Consider the following 26,849-nt stretch of genomic DNA (forward strand, 5'->3'; position numbering starts at 1 on the left):
AGTCTTGCACTGCTAAATTAGGGACGGCTAGCGCAGATAGCCCTCGAGTAGCTTTGCGCAAAATTCAAAACAAAACATACTACCATAGGGTTTTCCACTCCAGAGCACCGTCACGGGCTTGTATATGGGACTTGATATATAATTTTTGTTTTAACATTGTAAAATGTAATATTAAGTAACTGTTCCGATAAATAGTAGGCAATAAAATAAATAATCTTATAAGTAATTAAAAAGAGTAAATGTTACACATTAGTTTACAACCGTTAGAAATAAATGCATAAGTGCAACTCAAAACTTCTTGTAGTCTAAGAGCAAAATAATCTGTAAAATGTTTTAGGCAATTGTCTGTAAAACGTTTATGCTGTGATAAGTAATAACCAAGGTGTAATATAATTACACAACACCACGTGTTTCTGTATGTATCTACTAATCCGTATTCCATAAGTAACCCAGGTGTCTCTCCCATGAAATATTAATTGTCAATAAACAAATATCTTCAAGCTGTAGCATAAAGTCGTTGAGGATTATCCTTTATTTCTTGCAATAAAACTAATGACCTTTACTTACAGAAGGATTCAGATAAAGTCAGAGAACTTAGGTTTAAAACTTATACGAAACTCTTGTTTGTCTGAAATCTCGTAAAGGACATCAACATGTACTTTTATTTATAATGTACATAAACAGAAGTTTTAATCTCTAGTCAATAATCGAACATGTCATTTGCCAAAATTTGAAACAGCAGTAATAAAATAAAATACTGTGATGAAAGTATCAAATACCTTATATCGTACTGCATACAACTCTGATTTCTATATTTCGTTTGATTAGTAAGAACGGTCAGTCACGTGTGGTTCAACATACAATTTCTGTTTTATGACGTTCAGCTCAATAGAGTATATAAACTGTCACGTTGGACTTGAATAGAGTATATAAACTGTCACGTTGGACTTGAATAGAGTATAAACTGTCACGTTGGATTTGAATAGAGTATAAACTGTCACATTGAATTTGAATAGAGTATAAACTGTTACATTGAATTTGAATAGAGTATAAACTGTCACATTATAGTTGAATGGAGTATAAGCTGTCAAGTTAGATTTGAATGGAATATAAACTGTCACGCATGTGAAGAATTACTACAACAAAGAATGAGCAGAACTTTCACAAAACCTAGGTAGAGCAGTGTATACATGGATGGTCCCAGAAACTCAGAAACATTTATTAGCGTGTGAGTGTGTGATACGGCATACTCTGTTGTGTAAGTTCTTAAGTCTCGAGAAGCGCCTATTACAAAATGTAGTATGTGTGGAAGCTACACTCTGTGCTGTAACCTGTGTATTTGACTTGTCACTTTCCAACCCAATACATGGCGACACAACACAATATTATTAATGCTTTCGTACTTAATAATATTTTTTAAAGAATTTTGTCAAAAATGTATAAGATTTTTTTCACGGAAGGTTATATCTTAGTACGTTTACTATTTACAATAAAATCGTTATCTTTGCCATAGCAATTAATAGATTACAAGGTCAAACAATTGAAAACCAACGTTTTTTGTGTGGTTCAATCTACAAGACTTTATCAGGAATATGTTTAAAAAATAATATACAAATATATATAAGTTAAATTCTAATCAAAGAACACTTACAGAAGATGGAGAAATATATATAAAAAAATGTTTTCATGAAATCCAAGTAAAATGGATAAACAGTTTTCATATATATCTTATTACTATCACATTATATTCACTTATGAAAAACTAATCACAATTTGCTTTAATATGTGGGGCATTCACTTCGTATAATATTTGTAACAGTTAGTGTATAAATAACAACAATTGTAGATATTGCAAATTGAGAGAGTAGATGTTAAAAGTATATAGACTTACCTATATATACAAAATTATGCTGAAAACAGCAAGTTAAGATTTGGGCAAAAGGTTTAAGATTTATGTTCAACAAAGTATATTATTTTAAAAAAATGTTAAGTGTCCAGATATTAAAAATTGATAAAGACAACAATTCAGTAATGAACTTAAGAGAACATCTGCAATTACACTAATGCTTGTTTGTTTGTTTGTTTTGAATTTCGCGCAAAGCTACATGGGGACTATCTGCTCTAGCTGTCCCTAATTTAGCAGCGCAAGACTATAGGGAAGGCAGCTAGTCATCACCCTCCACAGCCAACTCTTGGACTACTCTTTTACCAACGAATAGTGGAATTGACCGTCACCTTATAACGCTCCCACAGCTAAAAAAAGCGAGCATGTTTGGTGCAAAGGGATTCGAACCCGCGACCTTCAGATTACGAGTCGAACGCCTTAACCCACATGGCCATACCGGGCCTTACATTAATGCAATTGTTTCATTAAACAAAAATAATACGATAAAAAATATAATATCATCTAATGATAAAAATCCAACAAATGACGAAACGTATATTTTGCTAAAATATTTCTTTGAGATGTTTATTATTTTTTTTGTTTTGAATTAAGCACAAAGCTACTCAATGGGCTACCTGTGCTCTACCCACCACGGGGATCGAAACCCGATTTTAGGTTTGTAAGTCCGCAGACATACCGCTGAACCACTGGGGGGCATATTTCTTAATAAACATAATTTTGTTATTTATAAATAATTTTATTACACTGAATGAACAATTATGTTTATTTTATTAGAATATAAAGATTAAAATACAAAATTACTATAATTAAAAAGGAGATCACAGTTAAAAATACTTGTTACTTAGCACCAAAAATATCTAATAATTTCCTTTCAATGATAAAAAGAAAAATATGTTAATTGAATTTTAGGTATTAAGAAGATAAATTTTGATTAACTGTAGGAATATAAAATACTGTATAAAGTAATAAAATTAATTATTGTTATTTCAATTTAAATGTGATAAAATAAAGTAATTAATAATTAACGTTATTAACCCATTAATGTAAATGTTCTACGGGTTGATTATAATTTGTTTTAATTGTGTTTATAACCTAATTTTACTCTATTAGTATCATTAATAGCATTTTGCAAAGAAATAAAAAAATATGTATCTTCACTAAAATGAAACACTTTTGCCCCACCTTACATATATATGCAAATATTATGAAATTTGATTTTATGGGAAAGGACGTGAAAAAAAGATAAGTAAACGGAGGAATATACTCGAAAAAATAAAAATGCGGCCACAAAATAAATATTAGAGCTTGATTAAAATGCTAATTTCCCAGAAACTTCTAAATCAATTATTGTTCCCTGGTTGTTTTGAATAGAGTGTATTTTGACAAGAGTTGGCTCAACATCAGTGTTTAGCTACAGGCCCCAAATTTTCCTGCTTAAAAGTTATAATTATCAGTGTATCAAATGAAATTAATTTCTATTATGATAAATAGTTTCAAGATATAATAATCTTAAATATAATTATTCTGTGAAATTATTGCTGGGTAAAGTCAAGATTAGCCTTTAATCATTCTAATTGTTATTGATTGAAAGCTCTTAATGTTTAAACTTTATCTAGGATATTATATTTATAATATGCATTAAAAATAAAAGATAACAATTTGTTACAAAACAAAAAGTTGAGAGCCTGACCTTTCATGTTCTTCCAAGAGAAAATCTGTAAAATCCAAGTTGATTTTTTCACCGCTAGGAGCACGAATATTGTAGTAGCATTCTACCAGTTTCGTATATGGTTCGGGATAACCGGGACTGGTGATGACATCACGGGGGTGGCTGGTTTGTAGGAAAATGGTTCTGTTGCAGTCTGTCCGTTCTGACGTTTCAATATGAACTTTTATACAAAGAAAACATACACTGTAATATTATTATTTCCTATGTACAACTTTTAATTTGCTGCCAGAGCTGCTAGATTCGCCGTAGATGTTTTACCATTATGTAATTTGTGTTAGTATTTCAACAACTATTCTAATTTTCATTTTTAAAACTACCAAAAGTCTTTTCGTAACTTCATGCAGAGTTAGATTGTATTCATAATTGTGGAACAATAGTGGTACTGGCATGACGTCGACTCTGTTGAAAATCGGCCAATAAGATGTAACTACCGTGTTTCTCCGAAAATAAGACAGGGCTTATATTAATTTTCACTCCAAAATATGACACTAGGGCTTATTTTCGGGGGATGTCTTATTTTGATATATTAAAAAAATGTAGTTACAAAGTAAAACTATTAAACTAACCATTTCAAATAAACTATTATTAAACTATTAAACTAACTTATTAATACTTAAACAAACTAATTAACTAACTATTAAACTAATTAATAAATTATTATTTTTTATTAATTAATTAATTAATTAAACAAAATGCAGAAACAAAGCAACTTAATCATTTCGTCTATTGGTGATGCTTTTCTTAGTTAGCAAAGAATTCTTTCATCTTATGATTTGTGTCAAAAATATTAGTGTCAACAGATATGGTGACAATTAGAGAAGCGGGAAACTACTTATTCCGAAGCAATGTCCACAGGGATGCCCACAGCCCTACGTGAGTATTATAGATAGGAATATTTCCAAAGAAGAGTACACCATCAAGTACCTAATACCAGGATTAAAACGACCATATTCAAAAAGACTCCTGAAGCAGAAACCACACCAAAAAAGCAGGAAATGAATCAAAATCCAACGAAACATTCCCTATGCTATGACGTAAAAAGAGCCCCTGAAACTCTCTCTACATGAAAGACTACTCATTATTCTCACCTCTCTCTATATGAAAGACTACTCATTATTCTCACCTCTCTATATATGAGAGACTACTCATTATTCTCACTTCTCTCTATATGAGAGACTACTCATTATTCTCACCTCTCTATATATGAGAGACTACTCATTATTCTCACCTCTCTCTATATGAGAGACTACTCATTATTCTCACTTCTCTCTATATGAAAGACTACTCATTATTCTCACTTCTCTCTATATGAGAGACTACTCATTATTCTCACTCCTCTCTATATGAGAGACTACTCATTATTCTCACCTCTCTCTATATGAAAGACTACTCATTATTCTCACCTCTCTCTATATGAAAGACTGCTCATTATTCTCACCTCTCTATATGAGAGACTACTCATTATTCTCACCTCTCTATATATGAGAGACTACTCATTATTCTCACCTCTCTATATATGAGAGACTAGTCATTATTCTTACCTCTCTCTATATGAGAGACTACTCATTATTCTCACCTCTCTCTATATGAGAGACTACTCATTATTCTCACTTCTCTCTATATGAGAGACTACTCATTATTCTCACCTCTCTCTATATGAAAGACTACTCATTATTCTCACTGTCTATATATGAAAGACTACTCATTATTCTCACCTCTCTCTATATGAAAGACTGCTCATTATTCTCACCTCTCTCTATATGAGAGACTACTCATTATTCTCACTCCTCTCTATATGAGAGACTACTCATTATTCTCACCTCTCTCTATATGAAAGACTACTCATTATTCTCACCTCTCTATATATGAAAGGCTGCTCATTATTCTCACCTCTCTCTATATGAGAGACTACTCATTATTCTCACCTCTCTCTATATGAGAGACTACTCATTATTCTCACCTCTCTATATATGAGAGACTACTCATTATTCTCACCTCTCTCTATATGAGATACTACTCATTATTCTCACCTCTCTATATATGAAAGACTACTCATTATTCTCACCTCTCTATATATGAGAGACTACTCATTATTCTCACCTCTCTATATATGAGAGACTACTCATTATTCTCACCTCTCTCTATATGAGATACTACTCATTATTCTCACCTCTCTCTATATGAGAGACTACTCATTATTCTCACTCCTCTCTATATGAGAGACTACTCATTATTCTCACCTCTCTATATGAAAGACTACTCATTATTCTCACTCTCTATATGAAAGGCTGCTCATTATTCTCACCTCTCTATATGAGAGACTACTCATTATTCTCACCTCTCTATATGAAAGGCTGCTCATTATTCTCACCTCTCTATATGAGAGACTACTCATTATTCTCACCTCTCTCTATATGAGAGACTACTCATTATTCTCACTCTCTCTATATGAGAGAGACTACTCATTATTCTCACCTCTCTATATGAAAGACTACTCATTATTCTCACCTCTCTATATATGAAAGGCTGCTCATTATTCTCACCTCTCTCTATATGAGAGACTACTCATTATTCTTACCTCTCTCTATATGAGAGACTACTCATTATTCTCACTTCTCTCTATATAAGAGACTACTCATTATTCTCACCTCTCTCTATATGAAAGACTACTCATTATTCTCACTGTCTATATATGAAAGACTACTCATTATTCTCACCTCTCTCTATATGAGACTACTCATTATTCTCACCTCTCTCTATATGAGAGACTACTCATTATTCTCACCTCTCTCTATATGAGAGACTACTCATTATTCTCACCTCTCTCTATATGAGAGACTACTCATTATTCTCACCTCTCTCTATATATGAGAGACTACTCATTATTCTCACCTCTCTATATATGAGAGACTACTCATTATTCTCACCTCTCTCTATATGAGAGACTACTCATTATTCTCACCTCTCTATATATGAAAGACTACTCATTATTCTCACCTCTCTCTATATGAAAGACTGCTCATTATTCTCACCTCTCTCTATATGAGAGACTGCTCATTATTCTCACCTCTCTCTATATGAGAGACTACTCATTATTCTCACCTCTCTATATGAGAGACTACTCATTATTCTCACCTCTCTCTATATGAGAGACTACTCATTATTCTCACCTCTCTCTATATGAGAGACTACTCATTATTCTCACTCTCTCTATATGAGAGACTACTCATTATTCTCACCTCTCTATATGAAAGACTACTCATTATTCTCACCTCTCTATATGAAAGACTGCTCATTATTCTCACCTCTCTATATGAGAGACTACTCATTATTCTCACCTCTCTATATATGAGAGACTACTCATTATTCTCACCTCTCTATATATGAGAGACTACTCATTATTCTTACCTCTCTCTATATGAGAGACTACTCATTATTCTCACCTCTCTATATATGAGAGACTACTCATTATTCTCACTTCTCTCTATATGAGAGAGACTACTCATTATTCTCACCTCTCTATATGAAAGACTACTCATTATTCTCACCTCTCTATATGAGAGACTACTCATTATTCTCACTCTCTCTATATGAGAGACTACTCATTATTCTCACCTCTCTATATGAAAGACTACTCATTATTCTCACCTCTCTCTATATGAGAGACTACTCATTATTCTCACTCCTCTCTATATGAGAGACTACTCATTATTCTCACCTCTCTCTATATGAAAGACTACTCATTATTCTCACCTCTCTATATATGAAAGGCTGCTCATTATTCTCACCTCTCTCTATATGAGAGACTACTCATTATTCTTACCTCTCTCTATATGAGAGACTACTCATTATTCTCACTTCTCTCTATATAAGAGACTACTCATTATTCTCACCTCTCTCTATATGAAAGACTACTCATTATTCTCACTGTCTCTATATATGAAAGACTACTCATTATTCTCACCTCTCTCTATGAGAGACTACTCATTATTCTCACCTCTCTATATGAGAGACTACTCATTATTCTCACCTCTCTATATGAGAGACTACTCATTATTCTCACCTCTCTCTATATGAGAGACTACTCATTATTCTCACCTCTCTATATATGAAAGACTACTCATTATTCTCACCTCTCTCTATATGAAAGACTGCTCATTATTCTCACCTCTCTCTATATGAGAGACTGCTCATTATTCTCACCTCTCTCTATATGAGAGACTACTCATTATTCTCACCTCTCTATATGAGAGACTACTCATTATTCTCACCTCTCTCTATATGAGAGACTACTCATTATTCTCACCTCTCTCTATATGAGAGACTACTCATTATTCTCACTCCTCTCTATATGAGAGACTACTCATTATTCTCACCTCTCTCTATATGAAAGACTACTCATTATTCTCACCTCTCTCTATATGAAAGACTGCTCATTATTCTCACCTCTCTCTATATGAGAGACTACTCATTATTCTCACCTCTCTATATATGAGAGACTACTCATTATTCTCACCTCTCTATATGAGAGAGACTAGTCATTATTCTCACCTCTCTCTATATGAGAGACTACTCATTATTCTCACCTCTCTCTATATGAGAGACTACTCATTATTCTCACTTCTCTATATGAGAGACTACTCATTATTCTCACCTCTCTATATATGAAAGACTACTCATTATTCTCACTGTCTCTATATATGAAAGACTACTCATTATTCTCACCTCTCTATATGAAAGACTGCTCATTATTCTCACCTCTCTATATGAGAGACTACTCATTATTCTCACCTCTCTATATGAGAGACTACTCATTATTCTCACCTCTCTCTACTCATTATTCTCACCTCTCTATATGAGAGACTACTCATTATTCTCACCTCTCTCTATGAGAGACTACTCATTATTCTCACTCTCTCTATATGAGAGACTACTCATTATTCTCACCTCTCTATATGAAAGACTACTCATTATTCTCACTGTCTATATATGAAAGACTACTCATTATTCTCACCTCTCTCTATGAGAGACTACTCATTATTCTCACCTCTCTATATATGAGAGACTACTCATTATTCTCACCTCTCTATATGAGAGACTACTCATTATTCTCACCTCTCTCTATATGAGAGACTACTCATTATTCTCACCTCTCTCTATATGAGAGACTACTCATTATTCTCACTTCTCTCTATATGAGAGACTACTCATTATTCTCACCTCTCTCTATATGAAAGACTACTCATTATTCTCACTGTCTATATATGAAAGACTACTCATTATTCTCACCTCTCTTTATATGAAAGACTGCTCATTATTCTCACCTCTCTCTATATGAGAGACTACTCATTATTCTCACCTCTCTATATATGAGAGACTACTCATTATTCTCACCTCTCTATATGAGAGACTACTCATTATTCTCACCTCTCTCTATATGAGAGACTACTCATTATTCTCACCTCTCTCTATATGAGAGACTACTCATTATTCTCACTCTCTCTATATGAGAGACTACTCATTATTCTCACCTCTCTCTATATGAAAGACTACTCATTATTCTCACTGTCTATATATGAAAGACTACTCATTATTCTCACCTCTCTCTATATGAGACTACTCATTATTCTCACCTCTCTCTATATGAGAGACTACTCATTATTCTCACCTCTCTCTATATGAGAGACTACTCATTATTCTCACCTCTCTCTATATGAGAGACTACTCATTATTCTCACCTCTCTATATATGAGAGACTACTCATTATTCTCACCTCTCTCTATATGAGAGACTACTCATTATTCTCATCTCTCTCTATATGAGAGACTACTCATTATTCTCACCTCTCTATATATGAAAGACTACTCACTATTCTCACCTCTCTATATTAGAGACTACTCATTATTCTCACCTCTCTATATGAAAGACTACTCATTATTCTCACCTCTCTATATGAGAGACTACTCATTATTCTCACCTCTCTATATATGAAAGACTGCTCATTATTCTCACCTCTCTCTATATGAGAGACTACTCATTATTCTCACCTCTCTATATATGAAAGACTACTCATTATTCTCACTTCTCTCTATATGAAAGACTACTCATTATTCTCACCTCTCTATATATGAAAGACTACTCATTATTCTCACTCTCTCTATATGAGAGACTACTCATTATTCTCACTCTCTCTATATGAGAGACTACTCATTATTCTCACCTCTCTATATATGAGAGACTACTCATTATTCTCACCTCTCTCTATATGAGAGACTACTCATTATTCTCACCTCTCTATATATGAAAGACTACTCATTATTCTCACCTCTCTCTATATGAAAGACTGCTCATTATTCTCACCTCTCTCTATATGAGAGACTACTCATTATTCTCACCTCTCTATATATGAGAGACTACTCATTATTCTCACCTCTCTATATATGAGAGACTACTCATTATTCTCACCTCTCTCTATATGAGAGACTACTCATTATTCTCACCTCTCTCTATATGAGAGACTACTCATTATTCTCACCTCTCTCTATATGAGAGACTACTCATTATTCTCACCTCTCTATATATGAGAGACTACTCATTATTCTCACCTCTCTATATATGAGAGACTACTCATTATTCTCACCTCTCTCTATATGAGATACCACTCATTATTCTCACCTCTCTCTATATGAGAGACTACTCATTATTCTCACTCCTCTCTATATGAGAGACTACTCATTATTCTCACTTCTCTCTATATAAGAGACTACTCATTATTCTCACTGTCTATATATGAAAGACTACTCATTATTCTCACCTCTCTCTATATGAGACTACTCATTATTCTCACCTCTCTCTATATGAGAGACTACTCATTATTCTCACCTCTCTCTATATGAGAGACTACTCATTATTCTCACCTCTCTATATATGAGAGACTACTCATTATTCTCACCTCTCTATATATGAGAGACTACTCATTATTCTCACCTCTCTATATATGAAAGACTGCTCATTATTCTCACCTCTCTCTATATGAGAGACTACTCATTATTCTCACCTCTCTCTATATGAGAGACTACTCATTATTCTCACCTCTCTATATATGAGAGACTACTCATTATTCTCACCTCTCTATATATGAGAAACTACTCATTATTCTCACCTCTCTCTATATGAGAGAATACTCATTATTCTCATCTCTCTCTATATGAGAGACTACTCATTATTCTCACCTCTCTATATATGAAAGACTACTCACTATTCTCACCTCTCTCTATATTAGAGACTACTCATTATTCTCACCTCTCTCTATATGAAAGACTACTCATTATTCTCACCTCTCTCTATATGAGAGACTACTCATTATTCTCACTCTCTCTATATGAGAGACTACTCATTATTCTCACTTCTCTCTATATGAGAGACTACTCATTATTCTCACCTCTCTCTATATGAAAGACTACTCATTATTCTCACTGTCTATATATGAAAGACTACTCATTATTCTCACCTCTCTCTATATGAGACTACTCATTATTTTCACCTCTCTCTATATGAGAGACTACTCATTATTCTCACCTCTCTCTATATGAGAGACTACTCATTATTCTCACCTCTCTCTATATGAGAGACTACTCATTATTCTCACCTCTCTCTATATGAGAGACTACTCATTATTCTCACCTCTCTCTATATGAGAAACTACTCATTATTCTCACCTCTCTCTATATGAGAGACTACTCATTATTCTCACCTCTCTCTATATGAGAGACTACTCATTATTCTCACCTCTCTATATGAAAGACTACTCATTATTCTCACCTCTCTCTATATGAGAGACTACTCATTATTCTCACCTCTCTATATGAGAGACTACTCATTATTCTCACCTCTCTCTATATGAGAGACTACTCATTATTCTCACCTCTCTATATGAGAGACTACTCATTATTCTCACCTCTCTATATGAAAGACTACTCATTATTCTCACCTCTCTCTATATGAGAGACTACTCATTATTCTCACCTCTCTCTATATGAGAGACTACTCATTATTCTCACCTCTCTCTATATGAAAGACTACTCATTATTCTCACCTCTCTCTATATGAAAGACTACTCATTATTCTCACCTCTATATATATGAAAGACTACTCATTATTCTCACCTCTCTCTATATGAGAGACTACTCATTATTCTCACCTCTCTCTATATGAGAGACTACTCATTATTCTCACCTCTCTCTATATGAGAGACTACTCATTATTCTCACCTCTCTATATATGAGAGACTACTCATTATTCTCACCTCTCTCTATATGAGATACTACTCATTATTCTCACCTCTCTATATATGAAAGACTACTCATTATTCTCACCTCTCTATATATGAGAGACTACTCATTATTCTCACCTCTCTATATATGAGAGACTACTCATTATTCTCACCTCTCTCTATATGAGATACTACTCATTATTCTCACCTCTCTCTATATGAGAGACTACTCATTATTCTCACTCTCTCTATATGAGAGACTACTCATTATTCTCACCTCTCTATATGAAAGACTACTCATTATTCTCACCTCTCTATATATGAAAGGCTGCTCATTATTCTCACCTCTCTCTATATGAGAGACTACTCATTATTCTCACCTCTCTATATATGAAAGGCTGCTCATTATTCTCACCTCTCTCTATATGAGAGACTACTCATTATTCTCACCTCTCTCTATATGAGAGACTACTCATTATTCTCACTCCTCTCTATATGAGAGACTACTCATTATTCTCACCTCTCTCTATATGAAAGACTACTCATTATTCTCACCTCTCTATATATGAAAGACTGCTCATTATTCTCACCTCTCTCTATATGAGAGACTACTCATTATTCTCACCTCTCTCTATATGAGAGACTACTCATTATTCTCACTTCTCTCTATATAAGAGACTACTCATTATTCTCACCTCTCTCTATATGAAAGACTACTCATTATTCTCACTGTCTATATATGAAAGACTACTCATTATTCTCACCTCTCTCTATATGAGACTACTCATTATTCTCACCTCTCTCTATATGAGAGACTACTCATTATTCTCACCTCTCTATATGAGAGACTACTCATTATTCTCACCTCTCTCTATATGAGAGACTACTCATTATTCTCACCTCTCTCTATATGAGAGACTACTCATTATTCTCACCTCTCTATATATGAGAGACTACTCATTATTCTCACCTCTCTCTATATGAGAGACTACTCATTATTCTCACCTCTCTATATATGAAAGACTACTCATTATTCTCACCTCTCTCTATATGAAAGACTGCTCATTATTCTCACCTCTCTCTATATGAGAGACTGCTCATTATTCTCACCTCTCTCTATGAGAGACTACTCATTATTCTCACCTCTCTATATGAGAGAGACTACTCATTATTCTCACCTCTCTCTATATGAGAGACTACTCATTATTCTCACCTCTCTATATGAGAGACTACTCATTATTCTCACTCTCTCTCTATGAGAGACTACTCATTATTCTCACCTCTCTATATGAAAGACTACTCATTATTCTCACCTCTCTATATGAAAGACTGCTCATTATTCTCACCTCTCTATATGAGAGACTACTCATTATTCTCACCTCTCTATATATGAGAGACTACTCATTATTCTCACCTCTCTATATATGAGAGACTAGTCATTATTCTTACCTCTCTCTATATGAGAGACTACTCATTATTCTCACCTCTCTCTATATGAGAGACTACTCATTATTCTCACTTCTCTCTATATGAGAGACTACTCATTATTCTCACCTCTCTCTATATGAAAGACTACTCATTATTCTCACCTCTCTCTATATGAGAGACTACTCATTATTCTCACTCCTCTCTATATGAGAGACTACTCATTATTCTCACCTCTCTCTATATGAAAGACTACTCATTATTCTCACCTCTCTCTATATGAGAGACTACTCATTATTCTCACTCTCTCTATATGAGAGACTACTCATTATTCTCACCTCTCTCTATATGAAAGACTACTCATTATTCTCACCTCTCTATATATGAAAGACTGCTCATTATTCTCACCTCTCTCTATATGAGAGACTACTCATTATTCTCACCTCTCTCTATGAGAGACTACTCATTATTCTCACTCTCTCTATATAAGAGACTACTCATTATTCTCACCTCTCTCTATATGAGAGACTACTCATTATTCTCACTGTCTATATATGAAAGACTACTCATTATTCTCACCTCTCTCTATATGAGACTACTCATTATTCTCACCTCTCTCTATATGAGAGACTACTCATTATTCTCACCTCTCTATATGAGAGACTACTCATTATTCTCACCTCTCTATATATGAGACTACTCATTATTCTCACCTCTCTATATATGAAAGACTACTCATTATTCTCACCTCTCTCTATATGAAAGACTGCTCATTATTCTCACCTCTCTCTATATGAGAGACTGCTCATTATTCTCACCTCTCTCTATATGAGAGACTACTCATTATTCTCACCTCTCTCTATATGAGAGACTACTCATTATTCTCACCTCTCTATATGAGAGACTACTCATTATTCTCACCTCTCTATATGAGAGACTACTCATTATTCTCACTCCTCTCTATATGAGAGACTACTCATTATTCTCACCTCTCTCTATGAAAGACTACTCATTATTCTCACCTCTCTCTATATGAAAGACTGCTCATTATTCTCACCTCTCTCTATATGAGAGACTACTCATTATTCTCACCTCTCTATATATGAGAGACTACTCATTATTCTCACCTCTCTATATATGAGAGACTAGTCATTATTCTTACCTCTCTCTATATGAGAGACTACTCATTATTCTCACCTCTCTCTATATGAGAGACTACTCATTATTCTCACTTCTCTCTATATGAGAGACTACTCATTATTCTCACCTCTCTCTATATGAAAGACTACTCATTATTCTCACTGTCTATATATGAAAGACTACTCATTATTCTCACCTCTCTCTATATGAAAGACTGCTCATTATTCTCACCTCTCTCTATATGAGAGACTACTCATTATTCTCACCTCTCTATATGAGAGACTACTCATTATTCTCACCTCTCTATATGAGAGACTACTCATTATTCTCACCTCTCTATATGAGAGACTACTCATTATTCTCACTCTCTCTATATGAGAGACTACTCATTATTCTCACTTCTCTCTATATGAGAGACTACTCATTATTCTCACCTCTCTCTATATGAAAGACTACTCATTATTCTCACTGTCTATATATGAAAGACTACTCATTATTCTCACCTCTCTCTATATGAGAGACTACTCATTATTCTCACCTCTCTATATATGAGAGACTACTCATTATTCTCACCTCTCTATATATGAGAGACTAGTCATTATTCTTACCTCTCTCTATGAGAGACTACTCATTATTCTCACCTCTCTCTATATGAGAGACTACTCATTATTCTCACTTCTCTCTATATGAGAGACTACTCATTATTCTCACCTCTCTATATGAAAGACTACTCATTATTCTCACTGTCTATATATGAAAGACTACTCATTATTCTCACCTCTCTTTATATGAAAGACTGCTCATTATTCTCACTCTCTCTCTATATGAGAGACTACTCATTATTCTCACCTCTCTATATATGAGAGAGACTACTCATTATTCTCACCTCTCTATATGAGAGACTACTCATTATTCTCACCTCTCTCTATATGAGAGACTACTCATTATTCTCACCTCTCTCTATATGAGAGACTACTCATTATTCTCACCTCTCTCTATATGAGAGACTACTCATTATTCTCACCTCTCTCTATATGAAAGACTACTCATTATTCTCACTGTCTATATATGAAAGACTACTCATTATTCTCACCTCTCTATATGAGACTACTCATTATTCTCACCTCTCTCTATATGAGAGACTACTCATTATTCTCACCTCTCTCTATGAGAGACTACTCATTATTCTCACCTCTCTATATGAGAGACTACTACATTATTCTCACCTCTCTCTATATGAGAGACTACTCATTATTCTCACTCTCTCTATATGAGAAACTACTCATTATTCTCACCTCTCTATATGAGAGAATACTCATTATTCTCATCTCTCTCTATATGAGAGACTACTCATTATTCTCACCTCTCTATATATGAAAGACTACTCACTATTCTCACCTCTCTCTATATTAGAGACTACTCATTATTCTCACCTCTCTCTATATGAAAGACTACTCATTATTCTCACCTCTCTCTATATGAGAGACTACTCATTATTCTCACCTCTCTCTATATGAAAGACTGCTCATTATTCTCACCTCTCTCTATATGAGAGACTACTCATTATTCTCACCTCTCTATATATGAAAGACTACTCATTATTCTCACTTCTCTCTATATGAAAGACTACTCATTATTCTCAACTCTCTATATATGAAAGACTACTCATTATTCTCACTTCTCTCTATATGAGAGACTACTCATTATTCTCACCTCTCTCTATATGAGAGACTACTCATTATTCTCACCTCTCTATATATGAGAGACTACTCATTATTCTCACCTCTCTCTATATGAGAGACTACTCATTATTCTCACCTCTCTCTATATGAAAGACTACTCATTATTCTCACCTCTCTATATGAAAGACTGCTCATTATTCTCACCTCTCTATATGAGAGACTACTCATTATTCTCACCTCTCTATATATGAGAGACTACTCATTATTCTCACCTCTCTATATGAGAGACTACTCATTATTCTCACCTCTCTATATGAGATACTACTCATTATTCTCACCTCTCTCTATGAGAGACTACTCATTATTCTCACCTCTCTATATATGAGAGACTACTCATTATTCTCACCTCTCTATATATGAGAGACTACTCATTATTCTCACCTCTCTCTATATGAGAGACTACTCATTATTCTCACCTCTCTCTATATGAGATACCACTCATTATTCTCACCTCTCTCTATATGAGAGACTACTCATTATTCTCACTCCTCTCTATATGAGAGACTACTCATTATTCTCACTTCTCTCTATATAAGAGACTACTCATTATTCTCACTGTCTCTATATGAAAGACTACTCATTATTCTCACCTCTCTCTATATGAGACTACTCATTATTCTCACCTCTCTCTATATGAGAGACTACTCATTATTCTCACCTCTCTCTATATGAGAGACTACTCATTATTCTCACCTCTCTCTATATATGAGAGACTACTCATTATTCTCACCTCTCTATATATGAGAGACTACTCATTATTCTCACCTCTCTATATATGAAAGACTGCTCATTATTCTCACCTCTCTCTATATGAGAGACTACTCATTATTCTCACCTCTCTATATATGAGAGACTACTCATTATTCTCACCTCTCTATATATGAGAGACTACTCATTATTCTCACCTCTCTATATATGAGAAACTACTCATTATTCTCACCTCTCTCTATATGAGAGAATACTCATTATTCTCATCTCTCTCTATATGAGAGACTACTCATTATTCTCACCTCTCTATATATGAAAGACTACTCACTATTCTCACCTCTCTCTATATTAGAGACTACTCATTATTCTCACCTCTCTCTATATGAAAGACTACTCATTATTCTCACCTCTCTCTATATGAGAGACTACTCATTATTCTCACTTCTCTCTATATGAGAGACTACTCATTATTCTCACTTCTCTCTATATGAGAGACTACTCATTATTCTCACCTCTCTCTATATGAAAGACTACTCATTATTCTCACTGTCTATATATGAAAGACTACTCATTATTCTCACCTCTCTCTATATGAGACTACTCATTATTTTCACCTCTCTCTATATGAGAGACTACTCATTATTCTCACTCTCTCTATATGAGAGACTACTCATTATTCTCACTCTCTCTATATGAGAGACTACTCATTATTCTCACCTCTCTCTATATGAGAGACTACTCATTATTCTCACCTCTCTCTATATGAGAAACTACTCATTATTCTCACCTCTCTCTATATGAGAGACTACTCATTATTCTCACCTCTCTCTATATGAGAGACTACTCATTATTCTCACCTCTCTATATATGAAAGACTACTCATTATTCTCACCTCTCTCTATATGAGAGACTACTCATTATTCTCACCTCTCTCTATATGAGAGAATACTCATTATTCTCACCTCTCTCTATATGAGAGACTACTCATTATTCTCACCTCTCTCTATATGAGAGACTACTCATTATTCTCACCTCTCTATATATGAAAGACTACTCACTATTCTCACCTCTCTCTATATTAGAGACTACTCATTATTCTCACCTCTCTCTATATGAGAGACTACTCATTATTCTCACCTCTCTCTATATGAAAGACTACTCATTATTCTCACCTCTCTCTATATGAAAGACTACTCATTATTCTCACCTCTATATATATGAAAGACTACTCATTATTCTCACCTCTCTCTATATGAGAGACTACTCATTATTCTCACCTCTCTCTATATGAGAGAATACTCATTATTCTCACTGTCTATATATGAAAGACTACTCATTATTCTCACCTCTCTCTATATGAGAGACTACTCATTATTCTCACCTCTCTCTATATGAGAGACTACTCATTATTCTCACCTCTCTATATATAAAAGACTACTCATTATTCTCACCTCTCTCTTTTTTTATCTTCCACCTTTTCACACCAGATTCTCAATTTTATCAATAATTTCCTCGTTGCGTGAAGAGCGAACCCTGCCCTTGATCTCCTTGAAAGTTTATATTGTCACACAGTTCCTTCTTTCTTTTCTGTTTTTAGCATGTTATCAAAACTTTTATATCTATGTCCTGTCTTTCATTTTCAACTCAAAATTTGACTCTATCCCTAAACGAAGCTTTATAATAATCAGCTGTTCTGGACAGTGTTCGTTAATCCATACAATATCCTACACGTTTCTTAAATCACCAATGTATTATCGAAAAAGAGGAAAAGAAGATAAATACACACAATATTAGCTAACGAGAAAAGTGACTTACGTATGCTGTGTGAAGATAGTTTTGAAACACAGTGTTTCATGGCCAAAGTGTTTTTCTGAATAAAATTTATGATCGTCAGTGTAACTCTGGCGATATTTTGTTCTTACAAAACAAGTAGGTCTTTATATACGTTAAAGATTTTTCTTTTTCTTCAGAGGTTTCTTCTGGTCTAATTATTTTAAATATATGGCTTCACTTATAATCAACCTGTGCTACCAAACCCGAACATAAATCGTAAAAATTAACAAGAAATGTAACATTATGAAACTAATTAATGACTTACCTTCTTGTTTAGGTCTTTGGCATATAAATAGATTTTGTACTGAACAATCTCTGTCGTTCCAATAAAAATGTTCAGTTTCTCCTTCTCCTTTAGTCGGGTACCTATAACGATCTCTCATTTCAACACAGTCCTGATTAGATAAACCATCATCGCTAGGCTGAGAATTATAATAATTATAATTGGTCCAACCCGGAAACCAGTCTGAAAAGTAATATTTTTCTACAGTAAGTAAAAACAAGCAAACATTGTACGCTACATATTTTGCTTAGAGTAACACCAGTTCAAGTACAGTATCTTAAAATGATATATTTTCTATCATTAGGTGTCATTTCTATTACTTTTTAATCATCGAAGATATTTAATAAGTATTAATGTTTAATTTATTTTTACTTCCGTAAGTTTTGGTTTATTTCCATAGTAAATATGAGCAGTTTGATATAAGCATTTGACATGATAAAATAGCGAGAGCTACTTAGAGTTAGCTTTAAGTTTTGTAAAATTGAGAAAAAGTACTTACAAATATATTACTTTTCAACAAAACCAAATAAATTAATTTTCTGGCTCCGAAATTGCACTGCAACTAAATTAAACGAACTGTGAAAGTTTATAATTTAGTTTTTCAAGATTAGGAAAACGATATTCCGTTTAAGGTGTTTTATTAAAAATACTGCATAACTTAGTTTTATTTTACTTAGATTCAGAAACCTGTTTAGGTGAGAACCATTTTTTACAAAAATAAAGCAGCTTCATTGTAATGGCTTTACTAATATATATTTATTTTAATATCTATGTTTGTTTTAGTTAAATGTATACTTAGAAATACGTGTAATTTATATTGTTAAATGTGTATTGCAAATGTCTCGCCTATTCTGTAGATTTGCAGAAGATACCCGAAAGTAAGAATCAACAATATATGTTTTACGATAGCACTTGTGTATTTTCAAATATTGTTGCCAATTGAACATTCGAGAACCTCACCCTAAAAGTTTATAAATTGACGCGCCTAGAGACAGTTTGCTAGAACTGGTATACTACAGGGTGTTCGGAAAGTCACTGTGCAACTTATATATTTATTAACAGACATGTTTCAATATAAAATACTGGAGGTAAATATGAATGAAAATTGTAAACAATGTTGAAAGTGACCACCGTTGGTATCAATACAGGCTTGGATCCTTCTTATTTTGTTTCTAAACACAGCTATCAGTTGTTGGCTTGAAATAGATTGAATGAATGCTGTTATCGCTGCTTTCAAAACTGCACAGTGACTTTGCGAACACCCTGTATAAACCTCAGAAGCTATAACTGTGATAAACGCTTATTAACCGGAAAACTAAAAATATTTGATCAGGAACGCTTATAGATGTCGAACATTACAAACAGTTTAACATCATTGAGTTAACTTTCGACGTTAGTATTTCTAGGAAGACATTAGATACTTTCGTCTGTGAAAAAAAACAAACAAAAAACTCACATGTGAAGAAGCTAGCTCGCTTTCCGTCAAGGAAAGTGTACCTGTGTATGAACACAGAATTAATTCGCTCATCGTGAACCTTCGATAAAATATTCAGTTCCAGACCAGATCGAAGCCTCATTATTGTTTGTAAGTTTGTAAAAACTTTGCACATAAATCATGATTTGTAATAGCCGTTATTATAAATTATATTGCTGTTTGTATAGAAAAATATCTTTGTGTTAAGAAAGAAGACTGTGTGTATCAATCTTGTTGACAAATATCATAAAGTTGATACATACTGACATTCAATTAACTTCTAAATTTAAATTCAAATTTCAGGCTATTTGAAATTGTATTACGTAACATAGAAAATCAGAAACTCGTCCGGGATTAATTATAATACTTAACAGCACGTTTTCTTTTTTGTCTTGACAAATATGGGGAAAAATTCTGTTTAACCTAGAGCTGTTTAAGAATTCGAGATCAAAGAAACTGCTAATATATAAGATTTGTTTTACCCAAACAAGAAAACATTTGGTCAAAAATATAATTCTACCAATATTAAATTAACTACCAAAGTTTTATTTTTAGTCGTGTCGAAGTCAAAATAGCCGCGTAAACCTGATAGTTAATTTTATAATGTCGGAATAACTTTTTTTGCCTAGTATTTAGTTTTATAGCTAACTGTTTAAACCAGAGTGTAAGTTTACTAAGTTGTTGAATTTAGAAATAAATTTCGCTTTAAGCTACATAAGGGTTATACATAGCTGTCCTTAAATTCATTTTAAGATCATAGACTGAAAGTAAAAAGCAGACAGCCAACAAATAGTTGAGTTTACCTATCACTTGGCCCGGTATGGCCAAGCGTGTTAAGGCGTTCGACTCGTAATCCGAGGGTCGCGGTTTCGAATCCCGGTCGCACCAAATATGCTCGCCCTTTCAGCCGTGGGAGCGTTATAATGTGACGGTCAATCCCACTATTCGTTGGTAAAAAGAGTAGCTCAAGCGTTAGCGGTGGGTGGTGATGACTAGCTGCCTTACCTCTAGTCTTATATTGCTAAATTAGGGTCGGTTAGCGCAAATTGCACTCGAGTAGCTTTGCGCGAAATTCAAAACAAACAAAACCTATCATTTTTATATCCAATCAACGACTTCAACGTGTAAAATGCATTTTTGCAGCAACGCGACGCGAACCATAATCTATTTTCATTCATATTACACAAACTATTAACCCATGCCAGAATAAGTTTCAAAAATATCAGAAAATGACTTTATAACTCATATTTAATTTTATATAGACCAAAAGAAATGCTTAAATGATAATTTTTGTCATACTGTATTAAAACGAAAAAGTTAATCCATGTATTTATTTAGTTTTTACTAATGTTAAAGAACTTTCAAGTAAAGATGGAAGTAAAATATTACCACTAATGTTATGTGCGTAGCATGTTGACCCAGAGTTAAGACATTTTTTATGCAACATGTCTTTAGGGTAGTTTACCTTAATAATATATATTTATAAACTTAATAATACTGGCCCAAGTTCTTTATTTATCATACTTCTCTAACGCTGCGAAAAAAAGAAAGAAACACGCATCGTGTCCACGTGGAAATGCTTACAACTAACTACAAAACTAAAAATTTCTACTTGTAACTAAAACAATCGAATAAATAGCTACTATGATATAATTTATTAAATGTAAAGACGTGTTTGTAAGCAAGATGGTAACGGAACAGACGTGCTAGACTACATTTGGCCGCCCGATGAACTGCATTGGTCTTGCCCGAAATAAAACACGGTGTATTAAAATATGGTACACAAAATCCGAACTCTAAAAGTTGCGGAACTTTAAGTAATATGATAAAGAAAGCCCACGAGTACAACAAACAGACATGGAACAGCTTTATTGCCTTACAGAACAACATACTTTCGTGTTTAGGATTATTGTAAGCTGGGTATCCTGAAATTTATTTATCAGAACAATTCTTCAAATATGACTCTGTTCATCACACTTGATTTATGGGAACAGTCATTCAACTCTTTCTTGTTCGCCACACATAACTCACCAAAACAGTCGTTCAAATTCTTCTTGTTTACCGCACCTTACAATAATAGTCGTCCACAGCTTTCTTGTTCACCACATCTTGTGAATCACACCATATTTACCAAGATAGGCATTCAAGTGCTTTCGTTCATCATATCTAATTTACTGTAGTATATGTTCAAGGCTTTCTTGTAAACTACATGTATTTTACCAAAATAGTCGTTCAAGTCTCTTTGTTCACCTTTTACATCACACATTATTTAGCGGAAGAATAATCAACAAACCATTCTAGAACCTCCTTTCCAGAATAGTCACTGACAACTTTCTTCTTCACTTTTTATAAAATTATTCATTTAAACAAAAGGTATTATTACAGGATGCTTTTTGTATTTATTTATTTCTTATGCTCATTGTAAACGAATTGTATTTTCATTTGTTGTTTCTTCAGATTCTTTATTCACCGTTATGGTCAGTTTTTGCACAACAAATTTCACTGACATTTAGTAATGTTATTTAAGGTTAAAACTGGTAGTTAACCTTGTATAGTAGTTAGACTGGTAATTAATCTCTGTATTGAGATAAGAGTAATAATTAACCTTAGTATTGTGATTAGAAATTCTTTATTGAGTTTAAACTGGTAACTTGTTTCTTTGATTTCAATTTCGCGCAAAGCTACACGAGGGCTATCTGCGCTAGCCGTCCCTAATTATGTAGTGTAAGACTAGAGGGAGGGCAGCTAGTCATCACAACCCACCGCCACTCTTGAGCTACTCTTTACCAACGAATAGTAGGATTGACTGCAACATTATAACGTCCCAACAGCTGAAAGGGCAACCATGTTTGGTGTAACGGGGATTCAAACGCACGACCCTCAGATTACGAGTCGAATGCCTTAACCACCCAGCCATGCCGGGCAAACTGGTAACTACACTCAGTGTTGTGGTTAGACTAGTAATTAACTTCTTTACTATGGTTAGACTGGTAATTAATCTCTGTATTATTTTTTGTCGCCTGTGTCATATTACACACAAGAATTACTAGATAATGAGGATAGGTAATGAGGACTGGTATTGTTTTCCTCAAACTTCATCTGAACGACACAAATCCTGACCTAGCTGTATTTATTACCGTAAGACTTTTAAACTTGATTCTTCTAAGGAATTAATATGTAATTAATAACAAATACTCACTTGAGAATCCAAAAAGATTCCCATCAGCCCAGACATAATAGTTTTCATGTTCAATGTCGTTCGCTCCGATCCAGAACGCATGCGTGTGGCCATGCAAAGAACTGGAGAAGACAAAGAATAACTATCACATGATATTGAACACATTTTAAAGTAGCATCTGTAGTTATTTATTTACTAAATAACCCATAGATAAAAGTCTGAAATAACACTTAATTTGCTTACAAGATAATAAACTCTGTAACAATTTTCGGTGAGACGATTTTTCAAAAACAAATAAAAATCGTTTCTCTAACTGAAATAAGAAGAGAAGTAGCCGATATAATGATTAACTAGTAGACTTAGGAACAAATACATATATATGTCATTCTATACAGATATGTTTTTTGTTTTATACTTTCAGGCAAATTTACATAAGTGCTACTTTTACTACATATCCTAATTTTGTGCTTGTACACCAGAAAGAAGATAACTGGTTAATAGCACTTACCACCAACTGTTGGGCTACTCTGATTTTGTCATCATTGTTATAATGAATCCACGGCCCTGGTTTAGACATATGTTTAAAAAAAAATATTTCGCGCTTCTTGCATCTTCAATAATGCTAAGGCCGTCATAAAGTGATCACCCATGGTTCGGAAATACACAAATAATTTTTCCAATACGTGTTTGTCTACAAAGCATAAACACTCCTAAGGATTTAAGTCTAAGCATACTTGTAATTGATACTTTACTTGTGTAAACTATATCAAAGATGAAAAATTCGTTAAAATTAAAAACCAATTCCTTGTAAGTATCCTCAGCAAAGAATGTTGCAAAATACAAGAGGAATCTGGTAATGTATGTAGATAAAAATTTATTAAATGTTTTCTCAAGATTGCTGGTATGGGTATTAACATTTTAATAAAAATAAAGCAGAGAACAACGTTTCGACCTTCTTAAGTTATCTTCAGGTTAACAAAGAGAGAGTTTGTAACTAACCGTAGCCGAGCGCATGTCTTAGGGACGAGAGTGTAAACGAGAATGGTATACAAATGTAGGGGGCGTAACAGTTAGACGTTTGGTTATTAATTAGTATAGGTGTAAAGGTGTTCCTTTATATTGGTTCAATTTTGGTTTGAATTGTTGTGTAAGTAGGGCCTCTTTGATTTTGCGTTTGTTTGTATTTGTTTAATTGTTTAGTATATGGGTGTTTTCTACAGTTTAGTTGTGTTTATTTGATTTGCAGTGTTCAGAAACGCGTGAAGGTGACTTTTTGTGTTCTTTGAATTCAGTTTCCATTTTTCTACTTGTTTCTCCAATACAGACGTCGTGGCAGTTTTACACTGTACTTTATAAATAATGTTGGTGTGGTGTTTGTCAGTGTAGTTTTTACATAGTATGGACTTTAGTTTTGTACCTAGTTTTTGAATAAATTTAGTGCTTGCTGTAATGTTGTATTTGGTTATAAGTTTTTTTTTCCAAATTTTGATTATTTTTTACTGATTTCGGGAATATTTGGTATGCTGCAGTTTTAGGTCTTATAGTTTGTTGTTTCGTAGAATTTAGTATTGTTTGTTTTTGTTGTTGATCTAGATGTGTTTGAATATTTTTCCGATGGTTTTTTTGAGGAAATTTGTAGATGTTGATGAAGTGTTGTTTTATTTTGTTTATTTCATCGTTAATTTTATCTGGTGAGCATAGTTTTGTGGCTGTGTTTATTTGATTTCTTAATATATTGAGATTTTGTTTGTTTCATGTGCTGAGTCCCAGGAAATGTAAAATCCAGTGTGGGTGATTTTTCTGTGGATTTCTGTTTTGAATTGTGTATTGGTTCTTGTTATCCCGAGACTGAGAAATGTTATTTGGTTAAGTTTTCTCGTGTTCACAAGTGAACATAATGCTGGGGTGTATGGAGTTAACGCAATTGAAAAACCCAGCTGCGTATTCTGTAGATGTGAATTCAGCAGTTGTATCCTCAGCATGCTTGTACTGGAATAGTGGCGAGTGTAAAGCTGAATTGATCGCTTGAGATTAAATGTGTGTCATAAAAATGTTGGTGGCCCGGCATGGCCAGGTGGTTAAACCACTTGACTCGTGATCCGGCTGTTGCGGGTTCGAATCCCCGTCACACCAAACATGCTCGCCTTTTCAGCCGTGGGGGCGTTATAATGTAACCCAAGAGTTGGTGACACGGAATTGCCCATACTTGAACCATTTATTTGTAGGTAGTTTTGATCATTGAAAATAAAGTTAGTTTTGGTGGTTGTGATTTCTATAACGGTTGCTAATTGGTTGCTTGGGATGTGTATCAATGGGCTGGGGTCTTGGATATAAAGTTCTAAAGATATATTGCAGGTTTCGGTTGTTGGAATTTCTCTGAAGAGGAAAACTACATCAAAACTGGTCGTTAAGACTTTATGGTTTAGTTCATTAAGAATATATTTAAAGTTAAAAGAGTCTTTGAAAAAGGAGCCGGCTGATGTTACATATTTAGAAAATGCCCACGCTATATATTTACCGAGGTTGTAGTTGAATGATTCCCTATGAGTCATAGTATCCAAACGGGTTTGTGAGGTTTGGGGGGTGTCATATAATTGTAGCGTGCATGAGTGGGTTTTGCGAAGGTAAGAATAAAGGTTTTCTGATATTGTTTTTTTTTTTTTTTTAATTTGCAGTTGCATTTTGTTTAATTGGTTTCATGTGTTTTTGTTGGATTTGTGTATTGGTTTAAATTTGTTTTTATCCGATAAAATGTTATTCATTTTTTGAATGTACTCATTTGTGTTGATTATAACAATAATGTTGTTTTATCTGCTTTTAGAATTTTGATGATGTTGTTTCAAGTTGTTTGTAGAATTAATATCCTTCCGTGTAAGGTTGTTTTTTAGCTTTCTTTTCTGTGAAATTATGTTGATAGTTTTGCGAGAGAATTCTTTGATAAAGTAGTTTTAGACTATGTTTTTAAGTATTTTTTTATAAAATACAATGTAACAACTGCTACGACTTCTATAATGGAGAAATAAGCAGAAAAATTGAAACCAGATTCAAAGAACAACAACAAAAAAAACAACCTTCGCACGTTATTGAACACTGCAAATCAAATAAACACAACATAACTGTAGAAAACACCCATATACTAAACAAGTAAACAAATACAAA

At 33.7% G+C, this 26,849-nt stretch overlaps 1 protein-coding gene across 1 annotated transcript in view; it reads right to left on the reverse strand.

Annotated features, from left to right (window-relative positions):
• The window catches only part of LOC143242039 (dorsal-ventral patterning tolloid-like protein 1), a 42,286-nt gene that overhangs the window by 6,803 nt on the left and 8,634 nt on the right, over positions 1 to 26,849 (reverse strand). Inside the window, exons 5-7 of the mRNA XM_076485380.1 lie at positions 23,712 to 23,812; positions 19,021 to 19,221; positions 3,597 to 3,795 (exon numbers count right to left, since the gene is read on the reverse strand). Coding sequence (XP_076341495.1) covers positions 3,597 to 3,795; positions 19,021 to 19,221; positions 23,712 to 23,812 — 501 coding nt within the window. The remainder of the gene's footprint in view (positions 1 to 3,596; positions 3,796 to 19,020; positions 19,222 to 23,711; positions 23,813 to 26,849) is intronic.

Source organism: Tachypleus tridentatus, unplaced genomic scaffold (genome assembly GCF_004210375.1).
Source record: "Tachypleus tridentatus isolate NWPU-2018 unplaced genomic scaffold, ASM421037v1 Hic_cluster_1, whole genome shotgun sequence".
In the NCBI taxonomy this organism is placed as follows: domain Eukaryota; kingdom Metazoa; phylum Arthropoda; class Merostomata; order Xiphosura; family Limulidae; genus Tachypleus; species Tachypleus tridentatus.